Source organism: Anas acuta, chromosome 3, assembly GCF_963932015.1.
Source record: "Anas acuta chromosome 3, bAnaAcu1.1, whole genome shotgun sequence".
In the NCBI taxonomy this organism is placed as follows: domain Eukaryota; kingdom Metazoa; phylum Chordata; class Aves; order Anseriformes; family Anatidae; genus Anas; species Anas acuta.
In genome coordinates, this window is record NC_088981.1 from 38,335,708 (window position 1) to 38,361,807 (window position 26,100).

Sequence of the window (26,100 nt, forward strand, 5' to 3'; positions counted from 1 at the left end):
CAATCATATTCAAATAGTTTGTGAGGCAAACTAGGAGTAAAATATATACAACTTCCTCTGTTTTTCTACTTCTGCCTAACAAATCATGTTAGAATCTGCTCAGACTCACCTGCCAGTAACTAAGCCTCTCCCACAGATGTGCAGCTGTACACCTCTTCCTCATAGGGAATAAACACCAGTTAGCTTTTAACATAGAACAGAACATATAACTTTTAAAAGCAGATTTTGGATGGCGACAAAATTACCAAACGAATTCTTAGTTGTAATACAAAAAAAAATATGTATGTTTATCTGGTTAAGCTCATTTTAGCTGTCTTTAACCACACTAACAAGAGGATATAATATTTTCTACTCTAGGAAAACATCAAAGTAAATAATAAATAAACCCACAATACCTCAAATCGGCACAATTTCAAAATTGGAAGCAAGACACAGAAAAGAAGTGCCTTGTATAGAAACTGCTTGGCTACATTGTGTTATATTATTAGCTTATTCCAATGTCTTAGCGTGACCCTACACCAGGGTGCTGATTTATAAAATGGCTTAGGAGCATACATAACACTTTTTAGGTGTGTGAATAGGGGAATTTAATCAAACTAGGTACGTGCTTACAGTTACACATGCATAAAGCTGCTGATTTTTACATTCTAATGGCACATTTACAAGCAGATTGCAGAATTTTTTTCCTTTTACATTCTCTCAAATGAGTGAGATCATGAGCTGATTACCCTATTTGAGCCCCTGTAGGCAAGCACATAAAAGCTCTTAGCCCATTCCCGTTGCTAATTCAGGTCCCCTGGTCTCACCTACTTTCATGAAACCAACTGGGGCGTGTTGTAACCAGTAGACTTTTGTCTAAAATCAAATAAACTCAACCTAAAATCTGCAGCTGCTATCTGTAAGGTTAAAATAAATAAATAAATAGAATCATAGAATATCCGAGTTGGAAGGATCCTACAAGGATCATTGAGTCCAACTCCTGGGTCCCCAAAGGGCCATCAAAAAAAAACAACAGACCATTTGTCTGAGAGCAATATCCAAATGTTTCTTGAACTCCATCAGGTTTGGTGCTGTGACCACTGCCCTGGGGAACCTGTTACAGTGCTTGACCACCAGTGAAGAATCTTTTCCTGATACCCAGTCTGAGCCTCTCCTGTCGCAGTTTCAAGCCATTCCCTTGAGCCCCACCACTGCTCACCAGAGAGCAGGGATCAACGTCTGCCTCTCCACTCCCCCTTGTGAGGGGGTTGTAGAAACTGATGAGGTCTCCTCTCAGTCTCCTCCAGGCTGAGCAATCCAAGTGACTTCAGCTACTCCTCATATATCTTCCCCTCTAGACCTTGTACCATCTTTTACCACCTTTGGCTACTTTCTAACAGCTTTATATCTTTCTTATACCGTGGCACCCCAAACTGCAGGCAGTACTTGAGGTGAGGCCACACCAGTGCAGAGCAGAGCGGGACAATCACCTCCCTTGACCAGCCAGCAATGCTGTGCCTGATGCACCTCAGGATATGGTAGACCCTCCTGGCCACCAAGGCACGCTGCTGGCTCATGTTCAGCTTGCTGTCAAACAAAATACCTGGATCCCTTGCTGTGGGACTGCTCTCCAGCATCTCATCCCCCAGTCTGTCTATATAACCAGGATTGCCCTTCCCAGGTGCAGAATCTGGCACTTGCTCTTGTTAAAGTTCATACTGTTGGTGATTGCCCTGCTCTCTCATTTGTCCAGATCTCCCTGCAAGGCCTCATAAATAAAAAGATTCCTTCCATACTTTTTGATGGACACATTTAGGCATCTAAATAAACACGAGGATTTAAGGCTGTGAATCCATCAGGTTAGAAAATTACGCTCCAAAGAGATGAAGAGTTAATGACAACTTTTTGTGTGCCACCTGTGGCATTTAAGGTGAAAAGGATCTCCTGAAAAAGTAATACAGCGTGATTTGATGAAGAGCAATTAATAAACCTACAAGTGGGAGAGGTTAGAAGTCAGGTCTGCTGGTAGTACTCAGTTTACTACCACTGTAAGTTTTCTCGGTTCTGTCTCTCATTTCTATTTCATTAACATTTCTGTAACAAATCTGGAGGCGTATAGACATGAGCAAAGAGGCTTACTACTCGTTAAATGGATTGAATAGTTCACATAGTGCAATATCCTCCCTCTTCTGAGCTGATTTAAAACACACAAGAAGTACATAAATCAAGACAAAAAAATATGCCCTAAAGTATTGGAATTGGCCTACATGTAAAGCAAAACATAAAAAATGAAATTAAAAATAATATCTAGATAGTGAAATGCACATTCAGCCAGCACTAGCATGGACTGAAATAAAGTAAATTTAATTCACATAGCACAGGTCACAGTTCAACAATAAACATCAATGGACAAGGAGTTAGCGTTAAAAGGTACATAAAGCTTAAATAAATCTCTTGTTTGGTTGTCAACCTGGCTGGCAGATTCCATTTCTCATATGCAAGAAACACAAACACATTTGAGTACCACCCTAACACATATTGCATTAGTTTACATTCCATCACATTTATGGAAAGTCAGGAGATGGGTAATAGAGAGCATTAAGGTATAGAGTGTTACAATCCCATTCCAATTTTTGCTACACTGCCAATCATATCAAAAAAATAAAAACAACAAACATTACACATCTCAGTGTAGCTTCTCCTTCAGAACTGGAATGCCAAAGATCTATAAGACAAAATTAGGCATAGAAGCTTAGATAGGAAGCATCTGTAACATGAATGATTGAAACAATGGCTTTTGGGAAGTGAATGAAATCATAAGAAAGAAAATCAACAGGTGACTTTCAGTGCAGAAGACAATAACGCATTCTATAATTACATATAAGGTGTCATTCAATTCATCCCCTCCCTCCTCTTCTTAAAATTAAAAATTCTAAACCAATTTTTCATTCTTTTTTTCAAGTTTTTCATTCTTTTGTTGCATATTCCACATTAAAGATTCATTACAATTCCAATTAAGATGTTAAATAATAAGCATTCACCAAAGTAACAAGACAAAAGGCTTGTATATAGGGCAGAAGCAGGAGATGTCTTATATCAAAATTTTAGAAAGCCTTTTGACAATTTCTTGTGGAATAAATAAATAAATAAATAAAATTTTGTCAAGCAGAGCTGATTGAGAAAGCTGACTACTTTAGAAAATAATTCCCAACACTTTACTTTAGAAGTCAGTGATTTTATCAAGTGGAGATTCCATAAATGTCTATACTAGGTTGTGCTCTTTCTAGGCAATGGAAGAAATATGCTTATTAAATTAGCAATCTATCAATTTAGGAAGTCCAGTATGCTTATCAGGCTTCAGAGGATAAAAAATAAAGAATTAGAATAAGTCTGGAAACAAAAGAAAAAATTTAAGGAAATAAGTACCAGTTATTGCACTCAGGTTAAGAACCATCAGCTATATAAACACACAACTGGGAATAACTGATCCCTTTTGAGGAGAATCAGGATCTTACAGCAGGTCAAAAGCTCAACAAGAGTCAACAAAGTCATGCTGGTATAAAAGAGGAAAACACAATATTGGGATTACAGGCTGTAAAACACAAAATCACCTGCTTTACTTAGCATTATGAAGGTCTCTGCTGGACTGTTGCACCCAGTTTTGACAAATACTCTTCAAGAAAGATACGAAACAGATGTTTAGATTGTAAAGAAAAGTCAGAATATAGCAAAAAAATGCAGCTCAAAAAAAAAAATGACAGCCTTTGGATTGCTTAATGTAAGAAAGGGAAGATATAGGCAAGGGCACGCGATGACTTAAAATATCTAAAAAGCTATTACAAAAGAAAATTTCATAAACTACTTATTACACAGAGCCAATTAGCAAATATATATATATTATAATTTTATGCTTTAATAAAAAGATTACCTTAGATACTTGGAGATAGAGGAGATACTTTCCAACTGCAAGGAGAGTATGTGTGAAACCTCCATCACTAGAACCACTATGTTCTGTTTCTTAATTTTATGGGACAGTCACCCACATCTTTCACACATCTATCAAAAAACACAAGGCTATTTCTGGCAATTAGTGCAAATATGCAGTAGTTCACATATTCCTCATACATTTTCCATTTACCAAACTACTTGTATAAAGGGGCTCTTTTAATCCACCCAGTTTACCAAAAATTAATTATTTGGATTTCTGGAATAATGCCTGAAAATACTTTGAAAAACTATGAATTTTATTTAACCATACTGAGACTAAATAAGACTATTTAATTTGTCAAACTAAGTACATGAATAATAGTTACACACTGGATTTTCAACTGGTCACTGCTATGTGGATCAGTTTTCACTAGTTTTCATTTTTCAGTCAGAACCACTGTCAGAAAAAAAAAGAAATCAGATAGATATGTTTTTCATCAAAGGTTTCAAATTCCAGAAACTTTGTATTCAAAACAGTTTTGTTTGAATGCAATTCTGTAAATCCACACTGAATTAAGTTGAAACATTTTACCCCAACCTTTTCAAAACAAGACACTGGAGTTCATGCATTTGAATGTGATTTTTTTTTCAATGAAATACAGTGCAACTGTTTACAAGTTATCTAAAAACAAACCTTGAAACCAAACAAAAAAAGGTGCAAGTTATTTATATCACTTCAGCTACATTTGTAGAGAACAAATGAAGAATAGGGACTGTCCTTGTCACCTCCACACTACACACTACAGCTACCAATGAGTCTGTATCTCAATACAGAGAAGCGTCCAATCACCTGTGTAAGGAAGGTACATCAGCAACTTTGTGTGGTAATGTACAGTAGTTAGCTACCCGAGGATGTACTCCAAACACAGTATGCCTTGAACATATTCTGCACCTTGTGTCTGTAGCTTTGTGAACACCAGCACTGAAATCACGTCTAGAACATGGCAAGTAAAAGAACTGGTGAAAGCAAAAAGAACATATACTAAGAAACTCCTATGTTCCAACCAAACCACAACAACCTACTGCACAGCAAGCTAAATGAAACCAATTTACAACTATTTATTTAAATAATGCTAAAATTTGAATTTTTAAAGAGGTAACTACAATGCATTAAAAGAGTATGTTTAATTATTAACATTGTACATCTAAAGAGATACTTACCATTGCTATCCTACTCTATCTCAATTAAAAATGTGATTAAGATAAGTTATCTAACATAAAAGTAAAACCCCTGAAATCAATTAAAATAATTCATACACTTCTCCTTCTACCAATCTAATTAAAGATGTTCTAACCCATCTTCAACTTCTTTTAATTAATTTAAACTGAAAGATCCGACTTGTCATGATAATTCATTTAGCATACATGGAATACTTTCAAAATGCTTCAGATTACAGAAGGGCAACACCAACGAGTAAAGGCAGACTGTGCCAACAATTTTTCTAAAGACTAAGACAACAGATCTGATGCAAAAACCCATCTAGGACAAAATCAGGGTGCCAAGGCAGAAAACATTGCTCAGCAACACAGAAAAGCAACTGAGGTTTCCCTAATACATCCTTATTTTTTACCAAAAAGCTTTCATGGGAATATCCTGAACAGGTGAACCAGTCATTATGAAAGATTCAAGTTGACCAAGGAAGAAACAGGGTACTCAGAAGAGCTCAGTGGGGCTTCTTCACCTCCTATTTCTCCAAGCTGCTTATATGCATAGGAACAGAGTGAGATGATGCTGGAATATGTTGCAGGGAAAAAAAAAAAAAAAAAGAAAAAAAAAGTATTTTTTAAAGAAAACAGATCCCTGGTGACAGTTCTGATTTTTCTTTTCTCAAACAGGCACCTCATACACAGAAGATTTTAATGACTGGGGAAAAGAAGAGGATTGCAGGACAGTACCTAAAACAGACAAATCATTGACATTCCAAAAGAGAATAGTTTCGTAAAAATAACACTGTTAGCAAGAGTAATTTAAAAGGTACCTGCTTCTCCCCATATACTTATTTTCTGCTCCATTCCATAGGCTTTATGCCAGTTATGTCAATGTGACTGCTTGGGATGATGCTGTAACCTGAACCAGTGAAGTGAATTGGATGGGGGAAAGGAGGGAGGAAACAGCTGTTTTTTCTTAACCCTGATCATGAAATGTTTTATTTAAGAGGAAGCAGCATAGTGAATAGTAAATTGTAGGTATCATAAATACGATATTTCATTCAAAACGACATGTATCGTTGCTATCCAAACCTTCTTCCAGTCAATTTATTTTTTGCTGAAGACTTTTTCAAGAGGGTGTGAGATTCTGACATGGTAAACAATATCAAACTGCCACACAGATGGAACGAGAGAAGACTCAGAAGACGAGTGGCAGTATCTGGAGGTGAGAATATCTAGTGAGGCATAGAGAGGCAGGAAGCATATCCAAGTCAGTATGCTTTTCACCACAGAAAACAAGAAGTTTCCTCTTGGGAAGGAAGAGAAAAAAAAAAAAAAACAACACACACACACAGAAAGAAAATTTCCATAGCAGCACCTGAAAAATGCACTCTGCTCCCTCGTTGAGTCTAAGTAATGTCACATGAAATACAGGAGCACCTCTACTGTGATAGAAGATGCCATCCTATTCTTTTCCCTAGGTAGATTGATGGCATCTTTCCTTCCAGGCATGATAAATCAGTAGCTGCCAGAATATCTCCACAGAGGAGCTCAAATATCTTTGAGTTGCCCTGTGAGACCTGCGAAGACACAAGTAGGTCTCTGAACACATTCTCATACACTACTGCTGGGAAACACGACGCCCTTTATTGCTAGATATTTGAGAAGAAAGAAGGAAAAAATCTTTGTTTAAAAGCAGTTTTTTAGTTAGATAAAAGTTTTGTGAACAAGAAGTTACACATCATTTTTAATTAAACATAGCTTTAAAATGAATATGACCTGAAAGAAAGGAAAAAAAAAAAAAAGAAGAAGAAAACTAGAATGAGAAAATTCATTTTGTTCAATGTTTCCCTGAGATTTATTTTTAAAAAGGGGACTTAAAATTAAAATCTTTTTTCCTTGTTTCCTTGTTATTTTCTTGAAAAATATGCTATGTAGGGACAGAACTATTCTCCAATTTAGACAGCACGTTCAAAAATCCAAATTCCTCCAACATAAGCCTTTTTCTTTCTGAAACTGAAATTTCTAAATGTAAAGCTAGTAAAAACAAAAACAGTTCAGAAGATGGTGAGTAGGTGTTTTGTAATAAAAGCTATGTCCAGACACTGTTTTCAGCAAACTGCAACATGTTCCTGAAGAAAAATACTTTTTTTTTTTTAATTTTAAAAAAGTGAATATGTAAATCTGTATTTTTTCTTGATTTCATATTGTCTGCCTGGTGTTCCTGCATATACAGAGGCAAGAGAATTTAAAGCTATCCTGTTCCCATCCCCCCAAAACTGAGAGCTTGTCTTCACAGGATCTATTTGATCAGGAACAGCAACTTTGGAATAAGTATCGGGGTAGCTCTGTAACTGCAGCACCCTCTGCTGCTTTTTTAGTTCCAAAACATGTAAGTCTACACTCCACTAAGTAGAAAATGAAATGAGTATGTATTGAACATGTTTCTTGCAATGGTTACATTATTAACTAATGCTATCTGTAGTTTTTAAGTACTTTTTTTTTTGTTTACTATTCCATATGGTATAAAATTGCAAGTGTATATATACTACATGAGCACTCTGGAATATCTTGTTTCTGGGTTGACATCAGGTAGACACTAGATAAAAACTCCAAACTATGTTTTATTTCACTGCTTAAAATTCTGCTTTACGGTCATTGTAGCTTTCTCAGACTTGTGGCAATTAGTAAAGATGATTGTATTTTGGCCCTTGATCATTTCACTTATAGCCTCTCAAATTACGTGTATAATTATACAAACATTTCTCCCACTAGAAAAAGACAGGGGAAAGTGATAATTGACAACAGCTCATTCTTGCAGAATTTCCTTTGCCTTTTGGACAATCTTTTGCAGAAGAGATTTTCTGCAAGGATGAGCATGGCATGTGGCTCCCCAAGCCAGCTGATGCTATCCCACAATGTCACCACTGAGCCTTCTGCCTGGGATCCATCAGTTCTTTTAAAGGAGTGTCTTATGACTAGAGATGGTCTCAGGATGTACCATTTTTTTAACAGATGGCATACTGTTGTCTAAAATGAACACACCAATCTCTTCCTCTGTCCCTGCCTTCTTTTCCTTGCTTCCTGTTCATGCACAGAATTAAAGCTGAATGAAGTGTATTTAGCACTGCATCCTGTCTGTGTGGAGAATTCATTCAGCAGTTTCATGCGCAAACTGCTTTCTCACAAAAGACGAGCAGAAAAGATACCCAAAATTTTCACATGTTGTTTGGAAAAGTAATTTGTAGTGTGAATTTTTATTCATGGCAGCATTCCTACAATGAAAAGGCATCATTGGAAATATTTTTGAAAAAGACAGAATGTAAGGATACCAAGTTTGAACAACTTTGTGCAGAGGCAATTTCTGCAGTTAACACTTTGGAGACTCATAATACACCATTTACAGCTACTGCAGTTGGCTGCATTTTTGCCCTGAAGTCTTAATGGTGTAAGGCAGCACTGTCAGAAAGCAGTCACAAATACTCCTCAAAAGCTGCTTATTGATATTTTATATAATGCTGCCAGCTAGTGGCACATCTGGTACTGAGTTTGTGTGTACTGGGAGTGTAGAGAAAGTGGTATTGACTAGAATTTGCTCTACCACTCTTCTTTTGATAGGGGTATGGTGATGTGGCCATAGGTAGAAAGATCGAAAAAAAAAAAAAAACAGTTTTAATACAAGGTCCTTGGTTATTTGAAACAAATTGTTTTGGTTTCAAATGTTGAAATAAGAATCATGTTTCAGTTTTTAGAAAATCTTATCTGTTTAACACAATTATTTAATGATCTAGGTTAGAGGTTTGCTAGAGGTTACTCTAGCAAAACATTATCTAGTACAGTAGCCAAAGCAAATATGCAAAACACTAAAATATTTAACTATTTTCTGATAACTCAGTCCAAATCATTTAAGTGAAGTTTAGTGCCCAGTAAGTTATGACTACGCAGGTTACCCTAAAAGAACATTAAATTTTGTAATTACTCGATAGGTCCTCTCACAGAGACACTCTTGATAGAACTGATAACATGCTCAGTACTGGATAGCTCCATTAGTACTAGGTGTTAGAAGATATGATTTAATAACGTTAAATATAAAAAAAAAAGATTTTTTTTAGGGTAGACTGTCATATGATAAAATAAAATTTGTAAATAACACTATAGCACTTCAAAAAAAAAAATAAAAATCACTCTAGCTTTAGAAATATAAGAATTGTAGTTACTCTTAGAGATAAAAGGAGGCAGGATTATTACTTTCCATTTCCACTGTGAGTTATCACCAAAAGAGACAAGAAATAAATAATAATAATAATAATAATATATATATATATATATATATATATATATATATATATATATATATATATATATATATATATAAGGAGCCAATTCAGACGACAGGATGATGGGAGTGCACACAAATTCAATCAGGTACGATCCAAATTAAACAGCTCAGTAACTCATGATTGGGAACTTTACTATGACGGTATGATATACACAGCAGTTCTGGCTTGAACACTGGGCACCTTTACTTAGCAAGGAAGTATGATTAGTACACTCCAAGCCAGTATGCTGTCAAAATGCTGTCAGAAGATAACTATTTTACAGTTACCCTAACAGAGTGTAATCAAAAGTGCTCAGTAAAACAGGCATAAATCAGTAATATGCACATCAATACAGAGTCACAGACATTTAAAAACAGGGAAGCAGGGAATTTTAAAATGACTTTGCAAACACTGCCTATAATAGCACAGCATGAACTCTCAAAGCAATACCAAATCCAAAGGGACAAATGTGAATCTTTGTGTATACAGAGAAACAGTAAGGAGAACTACAAATGTCATATTACTTCTGTGTTAGACTGGTGTTGTGCCTATTAGAGTAGTAAGTCCTGTTCTACTATCTGCAATCAATAAGCAAGTAGCTGAAATACTGAAAAAGGTTAATAGAAGAGCCGACAGCACATCTAACAACAGAAAAGCATATCAAACTTTAGCACAGCAATTTATTTGTGTTATCAAAGAAATTTGTATAGATTGATCACAATCTAAGTACTTACACAAAGAACAAAGATTAAGAAAGCACATTATGGTGTTTAACAAAGTACAATATCTTGTTCTAGTATGTGGGTGTTAATGTTAAAGCGCTTTTGACATTAAAAAAATAGGATTTTCTCTGCTGTTCAAACTAAATACCTGAGTATTTAATGAATAATAGTATTTTTTTCTTTCCTCTCATTGCCCCCTTCACTGTCAAGATTGGACTTTTTTTTCTTATTTTTCCTTATATTTTTCTTATTATTTTTTTTTTTTAATTGGGTAAAGCTTAAGAATAAACGTAAATGGTTACAAAAGTCTCTCTAGCATCCTATTCAGAGAATCTACAACATCAAATCTCTTCAAATGCCTCCTGTAAATTAAGCAAAGCATTTTCTTCCAGATCCTAAATGTCTTAAATTGAAATATTTTCATTATCTACCTCATGATGCCTACACCTATACCTGATGTCAGTCATAATTACAAATGTGAATTTTCTTTCTCAGCCCTATTCATTTGGTATATTAGTATATTGCTTACATAAATCTTTCATTCCAAAACCAGACAAAAACATCCCTGTTTGGCAACAGTGAAAGAATGTATCCAAATACATTTTGTGGCAGAACTATACAACTACCTCCAATGTTGAGAGCTGAATGGAAGCTAGCAAATTTTAAAAGGAGAGCACATGATTTATGAATATTTTTTTCCTTTGGAAGACAAAAGTTTCTTCAATAAATTGACCTTTTTCCTAATGAAAAGCCCATGTTTATTGAAACAGCTTTGGAATACAAAGACTGGAGTTTTGAGATGAAATATTCGTATTTCTGGACAGTTTTTATCTTATACCTTTGACAGGGATGAAGAAATAACTGCACTTTTCTTGAATAATTGGCAACCATAGAGACACGCCCCATGCTCCCCCCACCTCCTTGGTTTAATCTGCAAGCTTGCTTGTTTGAAAACAACCAACCCTTCCTGAGAAATAAGGCAGAAATTATCAAATAAAAATTCAATGTATATCTGTGAATGTAAATTATATTTACATTAATTATCTGTTATTACTCACCACATAAAAATACTTAATTATTTTAGCTTGGCTTCTTTCTTGTGATCTACCATAATTTTATAATTAAAGGCCATTAACAGCATAGAACACTTTATTAATAAGTATACTGAAGCAGAGCCATACTGGATCCGACTCTGAAGGTCCACTTAAGGCTCATCTTGTCTAAGATTAATGTGGTCAGTAGCTGATGCCTAGAAAAGAGCGCAAGACCATCCTACTGCCCCATTAATTCTCCTACTGTCCAGCACTTTCTGAACCATAACTGATGCCTTTACACTCAATAGCCACAAGGAATTTTTCTTCCACAATTTTTCTCCTCTGCTTTTAGAACCCATGTGATATACTAGGAGCCAAAACATTCTGTGGGGACGAATTTCAGAACTTGATTAGGTGCTTTCTTTTGTTTTTCTGTCTGCCCTCTGTAAGCCAGAAGTATCATTGTATGTTTCCCATGCTCTCACACTGTTCCTCAGATAACCACTGCTGGCCATTGGCCAAGACAAATCAACGGGCTAAACTAATTTTTTGTCCAACCCGGTTCAGCTGCTCTGATGTTCCCACTGCAGTCCCAGGACCAAAACCAACCTGCACTGGGAAGATTTAAGGGTGTATGCACACAAACAACTGTGCTATATAAAACAATGCAAAGTGCTTAGGTAGGTAGTAGATGTGTGTATCTGGTCACGGTAAGGCTGTTTCTCAGGTAAATGAAATGGTTGCTGATGGCTCATACCATAATAATTTGTATTAGTACAGTTAGGCTTCTGTCATCATTGTACTGTATTTAAATAAACAATGACTTACAGACATTCCCTGTGTTGTCAAAGCTTGTAAGAACATCTTTAACATTTAGGAGTCCATCGTGAAATCTAGAAGAAAACAGAAAGAATGACTTACCAACATATTAACAATAATAATAATAAAAAAAAACCCTTTTCATAAAAAAATGTTCACTGCACATGTCCATTTCTCACAATTGCCTTTCACAGACAACAAACAGGTACTACTGCAGCCACGTGGGGCACAACAGGGAGGCAATCAGTAGTCTTCAAAGTTCCACCACGGTCATTCATGAACTAAGAAAATGTTTCTCCAAAACTAATCTTTATCAAAATTAAAATATATCCAAACAGCATCAGTTTTGATATAGCTGTGGAAACCACATACAGGAAAGAAAGAATTTTGGTAAAGAGATTTCTTTGAAGAGGAAAAACAAAAGAATATTTTTGAACAGCAGCAGTATGCGCATTCCTATTTTCTTCCACAGAAGTCAAGAACATTTCATTTAATTATGTGAACAATAAAAATGGTTAATGTGTTCAGTGAATTGCATTCTCTTTGGTTTTATATTTGTATAATTAAAGTAAAATATTCAAAACTGAGGAAATTAAATTATCATATCATTATGAAATCATGTTGTTATGATCTTCACATATCACCTTCAAATTTTAGCACACAATGAGCAAATCACTCACAATTTGCAGAAGAAAAGTGCATTAAAGTTGAACAAATGTTTCCTTATGAAACATGTAAATGCTATAGACATGCTGGCTGGACTCACACAAACAAAACAAAACAACAAAAAAAAAAGTTTTAGTTTCTTCTTCTTTTTAACTGCTCCAAACCAATTTAGGGCCAAAACAAGCAAATAAAAATCAAGAAGTCTTACACTTTACAACAGTTATATAGCACAATTGTTTCGTGAATGCACTTAGATTTCTAAAAATAATTCAGCTAGGCAGTAAAACATAAAAATGCAGTCTTTTAATAAGATTTCAAATATAGCTTCCAATGCCATTTGGGATCATACCAATTTTCAGCAATTTAAGAGTGGAAGAAATCCAGCACCTCTAACATTTTCATATTTTATGCTCATTCTCTAAGCTTTTCATTCCTGAATATTAGTGTAAGAATGGGGGAAAAAAATCTTTTTTTTTTTTTTAATATGAAACTCTATAAGCAAAAAGTTTTCTAACACATTAAATGACAAATTATGAGAAGTACAAAACAGCAACTTGACTAATTCTTTAAAAAAAATAAAAATAAAGAAAAACAATGAAGCCAACAGAACCTGAAATGAGGTCATAAACAGGGGCAAGAAAAATGATTAAAGATATTACAAGCAATATTTACCTGTAGATCAAAGCTTTTCTCCCAGCTACCTAGAACCAAGCCAAAAATACATTCCTACGCTGCACTAGAGGGTGGAAGTCTACAAAAATTTTCATAGCTCGTCTGGACAAAGAATTCACTTTTTCCTTCTTTTATTTCCCTTTGGCAAGTTTGTTTTCAATCAGATTAGCCAACTGATGCAACAGAGTTAATCCAAGTGAAATGACAGGAGAGTGAACAGGATCAGTAGTCCTGCTAACTGCAGAGCTGCCCTTTGAACTGTCCCCTGCTGTCTCTTCAGCATCCTACTCACTCCATAACCACGCATACTTCTGACAAAGTCAGGGTCTCTCAGACAGCTGTGAATGTCTTCTCTCTAAATGAATATAGGATTGGAGGGGAAAGGAAAAGACTCAGGGAAAGCTAAAGAAATATATTAATCTTTTTTGACACATAGATTAGTCCTGGAATAATAAACTGATTTCTTTTTTTTTTTTTTTTTTAATTTCTTTGCCTATACAGTTCATATATTAAAGAGATATCATAAAGTTTAAAAGTTAAGCAAGCAGAGGCAAGAAAGAACAACATTTGGTATACTCAACTTTCGTTAAAAATCTTCCTCTGATTATAAAACATTCTTTCCATGATTAAAAATCAATATACACAGACATTTCAAACACATTCCATTTATTATTCAGTGGCCAAAACCTTGTGGCTTCCAAGCACAGACACAATACACCCTAATATTTGCTGTTTTGGCCAGTGGAGGCATTTTGCATGGGCCACCTGCAATATTCAAAGTCTCTTCCTCCCTGTCTGTGTCTTGACAGCCTCTTTCTTGCTTTCACAGATACCGTTCATGGCAAGCATATACGTGAGCCATCATTTAATGATGAGAATGATCCAGCTTTCCTCTGAGGGGCATCCTTCTCCTCAGTCCCACTCCACACTCATCCTGAAAGCAGTCAGGGTTCAACACCTGCTTCCTTTAGTCTGATTAGCTTATGAAACCTTCACTACAGAAAAGCAGGGAGCAAGCTCAAACATCTAGGATGAGAGGAGTAGCCATTGCCTCAGGAGTGACTTCTCATTTACTCCAGAAATCACACCTTGGGCAGGTTTTACGCATATTACCATTATGGACTACTGTAAGACTGCTCCAAGTTAGTAACAATGAATCTTCCCAAGTTTTTCCATCACAAAGGGGACTTGCAGCCTAAAAAGTACATGTATCTGTAAATAGAGGTAATCTCTAACTCCAAGTTCTGCCATAAATGGGACCACTCGGTCCCATTCCTAAAAAACAGTTTCTAGCTTGGGATCCACTACTACCACCCCAGCAGTTCTGTAGCTGCTGCTGCTTCACTGCCTCATCCCATCAGCTGCTCATCCTATATCTAACCCAGAAAACTGTGATCTAATACACATCATGTCTCATTTCTATGAATGCCTGTCATAATCACAGCTTTCAACTGTACATCTTACAAGCTGTGCATGAAGCACTTGTAAATGTCACGTGCACCGAATTATGAAAGTCAAGAAAAGCAATCACAAGCATTTGTGGTTAAATCCCAGCCCCAAAACTCCCGTAAGTTTCCACAGTTATCCCCAAATACAGAAGAACATCAGTATAGAGCACTTTGGAATACGTTATGAGCATTGTACAGTTCGAGCAAAAAAAATTCAAAGCTGTGGTTTCTGAGATCAACAAAACCTTTTGTACTTCAGACAAGCATAGGTGAGCATCACGGACAAAGAATTTCAGCTCAGGTTAATCTGATCTACAGTGTTCTTATGATAAGTCTTTGAGGAACAGTACACAAAAGTTTCTGTGGTGGAAGCAGTAAGTCACAGAAGACAAGTCAAAGGATGATGAACTAATTTAACTCATGTTTCTCCTGATATGAAGTAAAGCAAAATTCCTTGCTTTGGACTATGAATGAAGTTAAGTCACAGAGAGAGAGGGGAAGAAATATCTTTAAAGTATGTTAATGTTTCTTCCTCTCCAGTTCAGGAAACACAAGTGGCAGACTTTTACATGTAGGTGTAGGCAGTAGAATGAAGATAATCAATTCTTCAAGAGCTCCCTATAAAGGTACTCTTTCTATCTAATCAGTATGAAACAAAGTTTTTTTCTTCCTTTATATTATTCTTCAACAGAATTAGGAAAAATAATATGAAACTTAAACAAAATTACAAACACTAAGTAGACCCCATATAGTAGCTGGGGGGGGTGGAGGGGGTAGCAATACATCACCATCTATTATTAACTGGGATACAAAGCAAAGCTACAATCCTTGTGGAAAAGGAAAGACAGGATAAGGATAAAATAGTTATTGCTAAGGGTACTTTACAAGAAAGGTTGCATGGTCACACCATCAATTGTCACTGCAGTCCAGTTAAGAGACTCAGAACTATATACAAACTTTGTTATTTAATTCGCTGCTTTTTCTGTGCCAGAGTATAGAAAAACAAGACAAACTCCTCTTTCACTCCAGTTCAAGATCTCAGTTTAATAGGGTAAGAATAATCAAAACAACAGCTTCTTTACCTACAAATTTTTTTTACAAATACACAAGTATTAGGCAGTATGATGGAACAGTCTTAACTCAATCAGGGGTAGAAGTATGTTGCAAATGAATTTCTCTCTTTCCTCAATTTCTTCCTGCTGCAACCACGCATTTATGCTGCTAAATGCATACACTGTCTCTTAGCATGCAATAAATGGAACAAGCAATTTTATCATATCTTCACAAAGTGTCCTTAAGGGGTAGGCAATATTCCTTGAAATCTGTTTCTCTCTAAAACAACCCCATCCATTAAAATTTCAAAATGTTTGTAGCAGAAATATCCTACAGGAATATCCAATGGAATTCAATCCTAAACCATCTTCTAACATATCACTTGCCACAGACAAATAACATGCTTCTCATTACTAAACCAAAGGTCTAGAATAATCTAATAATTTCTTTCTCTTTTTTATCATATTCAGAATAAAGGCATGACATGTTGCAAAGAACATTTTACACTCTTTACAAAGACTTAAACCTTCCTGTAAGCCCCTGGCATTGTTCTTCTCAGTTCTGAATTTTAGTAGTTGAAATACCAAATTACTGATCAATGGAAAATATTTTACCACAAAAACAACTTATTTTTTCTCTGATTGCTTACAATAAGCCTACAATTTTAAAGTAAATCTATATCCTGAAATAGAAAATTTAAAAAGATATTGACTGCTCATTTTTTAAACTCTAATAAAAGAACAATTTTCCTGTCTAAAAGACAGACAGCATTGCCACAGTTAGACACTACATCTTTATGATCTGTAATCATTTCATTGCTATAACTATTTGTACAAAATTTAAATTTAGAAGTACATTCGTGACTTGGAATAGAGGGGTTTATATATGCAAGGTTAAATAAACAAAACACGTTAAAATAATTGTAATTACTTATATCTTCCTATCACCAAGAAAACAATTATTTAGTACATGCACAATTTTTTGCACAGAACAGCAAAGTGAAATACTCCCAGTTAAGAAGAACTTAAAACTTTATGTTTCTCCTCCAGCTTGGTTTTTGAATAAAAACATATTTCTCATGAAGAAAAGATTCAGAAGAGCAGATAATATCTGTGATGAAAGATAACTTTTTCCACCTCACGCTTGCAACAAACGTCCCTCAAAATGTCCTTTTTGTTTTTCATCTTCAGCCTACATTACCTTAGTTTATTCTATCCAAATCTGAATGTGAAAACTGCAGCAAGATTCCAGCTTGGACTGAAGATGAGTAAATTCTCCCTGCTAGACTGCCATAAACATTCAGCCTGATGCCCAGTCTGACTTCCTATCAGTTAAGGGATTTATTTCTTAACTAACATTAATTGCAAACAACACCAAGCAATGCCATGTATGTAGCCACCCAACTCATATCATCAAGGCATGGATGTAACATGTAAGTGTATCACTACAACATACTTAGTCAACAACAAAATCTAGTCAATCACGTAAATCCAGCTTAATTTTTTTAAGCAAAATTTGCCTTATATTGGGTGCTTCTGGCTTCCTGCTTTAGAAGACTTCTTACAAAAATGATTCTAAAATGAATTAGTGACAAAAGCACGGCATGAGACAAAGGTGAATCCAATCTGAATTTGGATAAAAAAAATATAATCTCATTAAAGCAAGCTGTTCTGAGAAATTCAGAAAGTCACGCACATGACTTGTAGCTCTGATTGAAGCTTTTATTTGCCTAACAAACTGATCCCAAAGTCCCTCTAGAACAGTAATTCCAGCTAGGTCATAGCATATCTGAATACACAATTTGATCAGTTTTGATAGCCCTTGAACTGATATAGCTTGACCTTTAGACTTTTTGCCAAAAGCCACTACCAACCTTATGAACTTTCTAAAGTATTTAGTCTTGTCAAGATATTAGTTGACAACCCTTTTAACATCCAACATATGAAATAAGCTTTCCCAAGAAGATGTTAATGCATGAGGAAAACATATGTAGATGAAAATTCAAAAGCACTTTTGTCAAGATCTTAGAGGGGTCATAGCAACATTTTTTTCCTGACAAAAAGATGTATGAGAAGGTTCTCCTACTCAAGCACCCTGTTCTGGATTTACCTGACCGATGTTGTTGTTATCGTTAATTATATGTTAATAAAACATTCTTGTATCTTCTTTAAATTGTTTCTATTAATGAAAATTTTAATTAACACTTTGCCAATAGGAGGAGAAAAAAATGAATGAAAAACTGTCAGACACACAGAGGATCCTTAGGTTTCCAAGATACAGTTAGTTCTCAAAAATCCAAGAATGCTGACTCCAACATTTATCTTCTAGACACACCAGTTTCAGCAAGGAGAACTGTTAATCTGTTATGTATGTTGAACTGTTTTGTTTACCTTCTTAAATTACATGCTTTTGCAGAAGCATTGAAGAAACTTTATTTGATACAGACTAACGGTAAACTGGATTTTGTTGCAGCTATTTATGCTTTAGCAAAATACACAGTGAGCATTTCTTTCTTTCTTCACCACCCTTCAATATTTTGAAATAGTAAGTATATGCTATCCATTATCACTGGTTCAATATATAGAGAAAACATTTTAATACAGAAGTGTAAGAGTACATAATTTCTGAACAGCATTCCTAAACGATCACTATGATTACCATTTTTAGAGACTGAGCATCCTCTAGAAATGAATAAAATATAAGCAAAAAATAAAAACATGGATCTCCAGCAGGAAACAATTTTCCTATTATCCTCAGTATACATTTTTTAAAACCAAATGTGACCTTGCTCCAGTACAGAAACTGTGCATTCCTATTGGCAAAGATCAGAGAAATACAAAAAGTAAAAATAAAATCCCTGTACTTAGTAATACAGTGCACATTGATCACCAACAATAAAGCCATATATAAACAAACATGCTGTTTGCAATCTACAACTTGAGCTGTGTCCTATCATCAATGAAGGTACTCTTAGTCAAAAAAAAAAAAAAAAAAAAAAAAAAAGATGACATGGGAAGTGATGGAAACAGAACTGTGCAGATATCACATATGACAGCAAGACCAGCCTGACATTCTCTCCATTTTTGTAGTGCCAGCACAGCAGAACCTTAGCTTGTCTCCTATCTTAAAATTCCTGTAAACAGTAAATCAAGAAATGACACTGAGTGTTGCACATCATGGCAGTGAACTACAGAGACTGAATGAAGAAGTTAAAGACCACAGCCTAAAGGACTGCAGACTTGCTCAGCCTAAATTCTACCAAACATTTCCTACTACCAGTGTGCCTCTAAAGACCTAAAACCAGGGCACACAGAGACTGCACAAAGAGGTTAGGTAGACGGTGAGCATCTGGCTGAATCCCTAGCATTACCTGACAGTTCACTGCAGAAGTCCTTATGCAGAAAAAAGACTGTACCTAGTTCTCTTAAAACTAGGCAGTACTTTCAAATTGAAAGGTTTTCTTTTGACGACTTTCCACATGTGTAAGCATGGAAAAATGGAATATTAAATTTTTGTAAAACTTTAAACAATTTCAGATGTGACTTCACACCCAGCTGCAAATTTAAGACAACCTGCATGCAGAGTTGGTTTGTCTGTGCCTGTTTTTTTGTTTATAGACTTGCAAAAGTGTTAGAGCTAATGGTGGTCACTTGTTGGTGTCAAATCTTAGTTTCTATGACTGATTTTAATTTAAAGGTCCCAATTAAATTAAATTTTCCACGAGTCAGGCTCTCCGGAATATCCTTTACTGTGCACAGAACGCAAAACCCTACATAATCAGCAGGGCTAATCTGAAACTGCAGAACGAAGTATTGATTCAGGGATGCTTAAGCTACTGTTGAGGCAAAAGCAAGTTATAGATATGTACAGAACTGAACACAGAAAAGGAGACAAAAGCAAAAGAGAAGAAAACCATAATAATGAATGTACAGCTATAAAATGCTAAGGCTACTAGAACTCGCACTTCCTTCAGATTATTTTGTTCTGTGTGTTGTTTTTGTTTAATAAAAACCTCTTCATTTTTCTATCTGCTCTGACATAAAACATATTTTTCCATTACATATAAACACTTTCTGTAGAAAGAGGAATTCTTATATTCTCTTGTTTTACCAGTTGGCTTCCAAATTATCACTGAGTTTTACCAAAACAAGATCACTACCAAAATATTAAATATGTGTCCGTATTTGCATTCTGTTACAGGTACAATCACTAGAACTTATTTCAAGCTCTGGCAGTTCAGTGAAATTTACATGGAAAAGAGAAAACAAACAACAACAAAAAACAGGCAACCTGCTTACTGCAACAAACAACTAAAAATAACATCTAACAGTTTATTTGTAAACTATGCTCTAGTTATAAAAAAAAACCTGGAAAAATGACAGATGAGTTTTATATTCAAGTCTTGTATATGATCTTAAGAAGTACTTAAATGATGGTTACCTTAAGGACACGCTATACTCAGGATAAAAGACACTTTTATACTGAACCCATGTCCCAGTCTCCTCTTCAGTATTCTGGTCGTCTACTGAAAAGAGATTGAACGATGCGAACCTTCTCACAGACACTTGTTGGAGATGCACATCTTTCAAGTGCTTTTTCTTCAGAACCTTTGAAATGAAGAACAAATTAAACATTAAGAACAAAACTTTCAAGTAAAGAACAAACACAGGCTTATTTAACTGAACAGGCAAGTCTGGCATCAACCATAATAGCCACACTGTTAGCTAATAGCTATGAGTAACTCGTCCAAGTATGTCAAGCCTGAGAAAAATAACAGTGGTATTCATGATAGGGGTCAAGAGAATGGTCTATGAATGTATTATGTCTCAAGAACTGTAAAGCAAATGTACTGTGTTCACAAATAAACAAAGTTGTTTTTTTAACTCCCACTCCAGCAAACCCATGCCAGAATTGGAGAGGCACACTGAGCCCTCTCCTCTCTACACATCATCACCACAATGAAACTATCACAGACCAAGCTGTGCTCTCACTGAGGCAATTTCTGTGCCACTCACCTCTGTCTCTGCAGATTAAAAAAAAAAAAAAAAAAAGCAACAACATCTTCCACAGAATTTAAATGACAGCCTGAAAACACAAAACATGATCCTCGGGTGCCCTAGTGCTGTTTTTGCCAGGTAAACTACTTCCTAGCTTAGAAGCCTGCTGCTGCACACTTCCAGAATTGCTGACACACTTGCCAGAGTTGAGCAGCTTGCTGCCTGCCGCAGGTCTTGGACTTCCAGACGCCACAACTGCATGTTTGTTCCCTTACCAGAACCCTATAAGGGTACTGACACCCTAACCAACCTTTGCACAATGTGAACATACGCACTGACACCGCCAAGTTCAGCATGAAGATACCAAAGAACTGAAGGCAGCAGCAAAGAGAGAACGTGGCCATTTACATCTTTTGCAAGAGCTAAATGACTGAAACACTTGCTCAGAAAAGTGACGATGTGGGTTGGAGTCCCACACATCCCGCTGTGCTCACCCTTGTCTTCCAGGAGCAAGGTATCAGCTCCTCCGTATGGGAAATCCCTGCACCCAGCCTGTTCAGGCTGTGCCACTGCACAAAAGACAACTAGACTTCTTTGTGCCACAGAAAAAGGCTAATTCTTTCAGTTGGTGATGTGGAAGGAGAAGAGAGATGTCCTGGGTGCAAGTTCTTCCTCCTAGCATTGGACGAAGTGCATAAATAATTGCCTCTGCATTTTTAAAATCAAGGTGCGGAAGCAGTGGACAACGATGAAGAATGGAGCAGAAAAAAAAAATCATCACTAGAGATGGGGAGGGCTACACGGGACAGCTCTATTAAATAGGAACATGCCACACTTTACAGGTTTTAGCCAACTAGAGCTAAACCTGAGGTCAGAGAAGTAGCTCTCCAGATTTATGAATCTTGAAGTGGAAGCTTTGCATACTGAATGCCTACAAGAAAATAACGGGTCAGTGAATTTCTTTTTTTGCTGCGCCCAACCTTTGTCAACCGTGCTTTAACTGGAAAGGCACTCATATCCAACAGCCTTACAATTTGGTGCCATGACCTATTATTTCACAGACTACTTGGAAGTACCACGTATGGGAGCAGAACAATTGTATTTGCTATGCTGTTAGTTTCTAATGGTAGGTCTGATGCACCCGGCTTATTGCTTTTGGATCTATTTTCATCGGCAGGTCCCAGCATATGAAAGGCACAGGCATTTTTATCAAAATATTAAAGATGGCTGTGTGCTGTCCACGCTATTTCTTCTGCTTGTATAGCACATGAAAAAAAATACACACATGAAGAAAATCACAAAGACATCAGAACAGAAGAATCAAATTAAAAGGCTACCAGAATTAAGGCCTTCATGTAATAGTGGCATGTCCAGAAACAAAACAGACCATCTTGACAACTAAAGAAAACCACCAAGACCTGATTTTTAGAAGAGAATGCTGTTCTGGGGCTTTCTTAAAGAAGAGATTCAGTCATTACAAACATGCAAAAAAATAAAATAAAATCTGGCAGTGACAACATTTTCCTCTTTTCTTTTTTTTTTTATTGTTGTTCTGCAGGGGTATCTTCAAGCCACTCTGTAAAATGCATTCTCTGGGATTAGAGAAAATCTCATGAGCTTTTGAGTCCTCAGAAGAATATGATTCTCTCAGCCTCAAATTAAAATTAAGTGGTCCAAGATTTGAAAATTATAACAGCAGGTCAAATCTTTTAAAAACCTAAATGTAACTGAGAAAACAGAGCACAAAGGAAGAACGTGTTGCATTATTTATACGTAACTCCACATTTTTACATTAGGATCAAAGTATTTTTTCTCAGCTCCTAAAAGCATCACAATTTTGTTACAAGCTACAAAGACAGGGTGCTGCTACAGCATAATCCACTAACAACAGCAACAAGAAAAAAAAGGTGGCAAACCTAGCTAATGTTAGAACAATATTTTGAAAAGGGTGAAAGGGTCCTCTCTAATTTCATGATGCCCTTCCAGTGAACTGGAATCTCTCCAATTTCCTGCATGCTGCCATTCTAAATGAGCCTCTCCCAGGGACCTGTACAAGCAGTACCTGATACCAAAGCAAGGTAAAGGCTTCTCAGCAGAACAGACACATCTCTAGGTTTTTGTGATGGCAAAGTAGAACTGTGGTAGGGAAGGCACTGCCAGACACCACAGTTCTTTGGTTGGGACCTGTGGCCTCTTCATCCCCTCCCTCATTAACTTTGAGCTGAGTTTCTCCACATATTTATTTCCTACAATTTCAGCAGCCTCGTTTCCCTTTCTTTGCTATCTTCTTTTCTTATATAGAGGCTCTGCCCTCTGCACAAGATCTTTACAGATGTACACAAGTGTTGAACTTGTACACTGGTCATGCATAGAGAAATTAATCACATAAATAAGAACATTTTACTTTCTGTAATGAAAGATGCTCTCCCATCAATCACGTTCCCTAAAAACAAGTATAACAAACCAAATTCTAATTAACCAAAACAAGCCTGAGACCCAAAGCTCTGACATATTCTACTACTGTAACTGCCAAGTCATTTCACCGATCTGCCAACTTTTTACCTGTAGTAGAACAGAACCAGAAACACAGTCAACTCTTAGTTAAATACAGGTGTTTTTTCCAGGTTGCAGACTAAGCTCTGTTGCAAATCTTCAAACTAAAGCATGGATTGACTCACGCTTAGGCACTGCAAGCTTCAGACTCAAATGAAATCAAACCCAATAACCCTCCAGCACTGCTCTAGCAGCCCACCGCTGCCTGTTGCGCTGTACGAGCTGATGGCCCACTTGCTTGTTTGTTCCTACGTGGTTCAATGGGCATGCTGTACTTCCAAAAGGAAAACAAAAAGCTGAATGGTTGATGAATGGTAGATGAATGTTTGATGAATGGTTGGAGAGCTGCCAGGCAGAGAAGGACCTGGGAGTGATGGTTGATAGTCGGCTGAATATGAGCCAGCAGTGTGCTCAGGTGGCCAAGAAGGCCAACGGCATCCTGGCTTGTATCAGAACCAGTGTGACCAGCAGGGCTAGGGAGGTGATCGTCCCCCTGTACTCGGCTCTGGTGAGGCCGCACCTCGAGTACTGTGTTCAGTTTTGGGCCCCTCGCTACAAGAAGGACATGGAGGTGCTTGAGCGGGTCCAGAGAAGGGCGACGAAGCTGGTGAGGGGCCTGGAGAACAAGTCCTACGAGGAGTGGCTGAGGGAGCTGGGCTTGTTCAGCCTGGAGAAGAGGAGGCTCAGGGGCGACCTTATCACTCTCTACAGATACCTTAAAGGAGGCTGTAGTGAGGTGGGGGTTGGCCTGTTCTCCCACGTGCCTGGTGACAGGACGAGGGGGAATGGGCTAAAGTTGCGCCAGGGGAGTTTTAGGTTAGATGTTAGGAAGAGCTTCTTTACCGAAAGGGTTGTTAGACATTGGAACAGGCTGCCCAGGGAAATGGTAGAGTCACCATCCCTGGAAGTCTTTAAAAAGACGTTTAGATGTAGAGCTTAGGGGTATGGTTTAGTGGGGACTGTTAGTGTTAGGTTAGAGGTTGGACTCGATGATCTTGAGGTCTCTTCCAACCTAGAAATTCTGTGATTCTGTGATAAAGGCAGAACAGCACTATTTAACTCAGTCCTGAGCAGCAGTTATTAGTCATTATCTTGGAGAATGTGGAAAGTACATTTTTAAAATTCCGAACATAAATGAGCCAATGATATGAGTAGAAAAGAACTATTTTGGTAGGATATTCCTAGAATTTCTGTAAGTGATCACCTTTCAAATGCTTCTAAAATAATTAAAAAAAAAAAAAAAAAGACTAAAAAAAAGACTATTTGCTCAGCTGGATCTCCCACCCTCAACCAAGAATACTAGAGGTTTTCCAATATTGGTCATTGAGAACATGTTGGTAAACTAGTAAGTGCGTCACTGATTCTCAGACATAAAGCTCCTCTAAAGAGGCATTTCCATTTAAAGTGTCCATTATATTTAACATGTATAAATAGGCCATGAAAAAAACACCCTTCGTTCTTCATTAAAACACAAAACATTACACAAAAAAAAAAAAGAAAAAAAAAAAAGTAAAAAGTCCAGAAAACATTATCAAACTGTACCATTTCAGAAAGATGCTATACTACTTCAGATCCCAATTGTTTTCAAAAATAAGAACACAGGCAATCAGCTGAAATTCACTGTATTTCTTGTATCTCTTCACGTACGGCCTAACAGCACTAAAACCCACATTCAATTACAGCTGGTGTGGTATAAACTCCACTCAGCTCTATAGCACTGACCAGGCCAGGATATTTTCTATATGCCATAAAGTTTCAATGTAATTAGCTACAGTGTAAGCTGTAACTATACTATCTCTAAATATTATTGTTAGGATTGTGCACTATTTGGTTCTACAAGTAGTTTGTTTACCAAACAGTTTAATTCAACTGCAAACAATTTACAAACTCAAGACCAACAAAAACATGGAAGAAGATCAGGAGCGCAGGCACCATTCACAGAGACAGGAATGTAAGAGAATAAAAATTCACGTTGCAAGTTCAACGCAGCCCCAAAATTGGCACTATCCTCACTTCGGCTAATATTTTTCTGTTTTGGAAACTAAAGTGCATTAGCAGGTGAGCAAGGCTCCTATGCGAAGAAAGGATGGCTGTGAGAAGAAGAGCAAGAGGAAAGTAACAGGCAGGGTAAATACTTCAAACTTGGAGATTTCAGGAAAGGTTTCACTAAACTTTCTATAGGAAGCAAGCGTATGTGTAGGGAGCAACTTAGCACATGCCTATTTCTCCAAATTCCCTGCAAAAAGACTACAGACTGACTAATGCTATCAATTGCATAGACTGGCAGAGCTCAAATGCAGCCTTAGAGACTTTATTCCAGTCATTTATAATGCACACCACACGTGTACCTTACCTCAGCGTTCTGTTTAACTAAAAATATCTTCCTTGATTCTGGCAAGTGAAGTATATTGCCAAACTCAGTACATATAAAACATTTTATTGATTTAAAAAAAAAAAAAAAAGTAATTATGCAAACCCCTGGTTCCTTACACTAGCTTCATAGGATACCTGATTAAAGGGCTTTCTTCTTAATTAAATCAGCAAGCACGCACTCAAGCATCCTTACCGTAGCAAATCACTTTGCATACCCACTGAATGAAAGCAAATTCAATATATAAACACACCACTGAACTTATTTCAAGTAAGGTGTTATTATAAGCAGTATGAAAGGCATTTTTAAAAGCTCTGTAAGAAACACATGG

General features: G+C 36.5%; 1 protein-coding gene across 2 annotated transcripts in view; it reads right to left on the bottom strand.

Moving 5' to 3' along the window:
* The window catches only part of CAMKMT (calmodulin-lysine N-methyltransferase), a 226,782-nt gene that overhangs the window by 199,490 nt on the left and 1,192 nt on the right, over positions 1-26,100 (bottom strand). For both annotated transcript variants that reach the window (XM_068676692.1, XM_068676691.1), the window contains exons 2-3: positions 20,289-20,455; positions 12,019-12,083 (exon numbers count right to left, since the gene is read on the bottom strand). In XM_068676692.1, the coding sequence (XP_068532793.1) occupies positions 12,019-12,083; positions 20,289-20,455 (232 nt within the window). The remainder of the gene's footprint in view (positions 1-12,018; positions 12,084-20,288; positions 20,456-26,100) is intronic.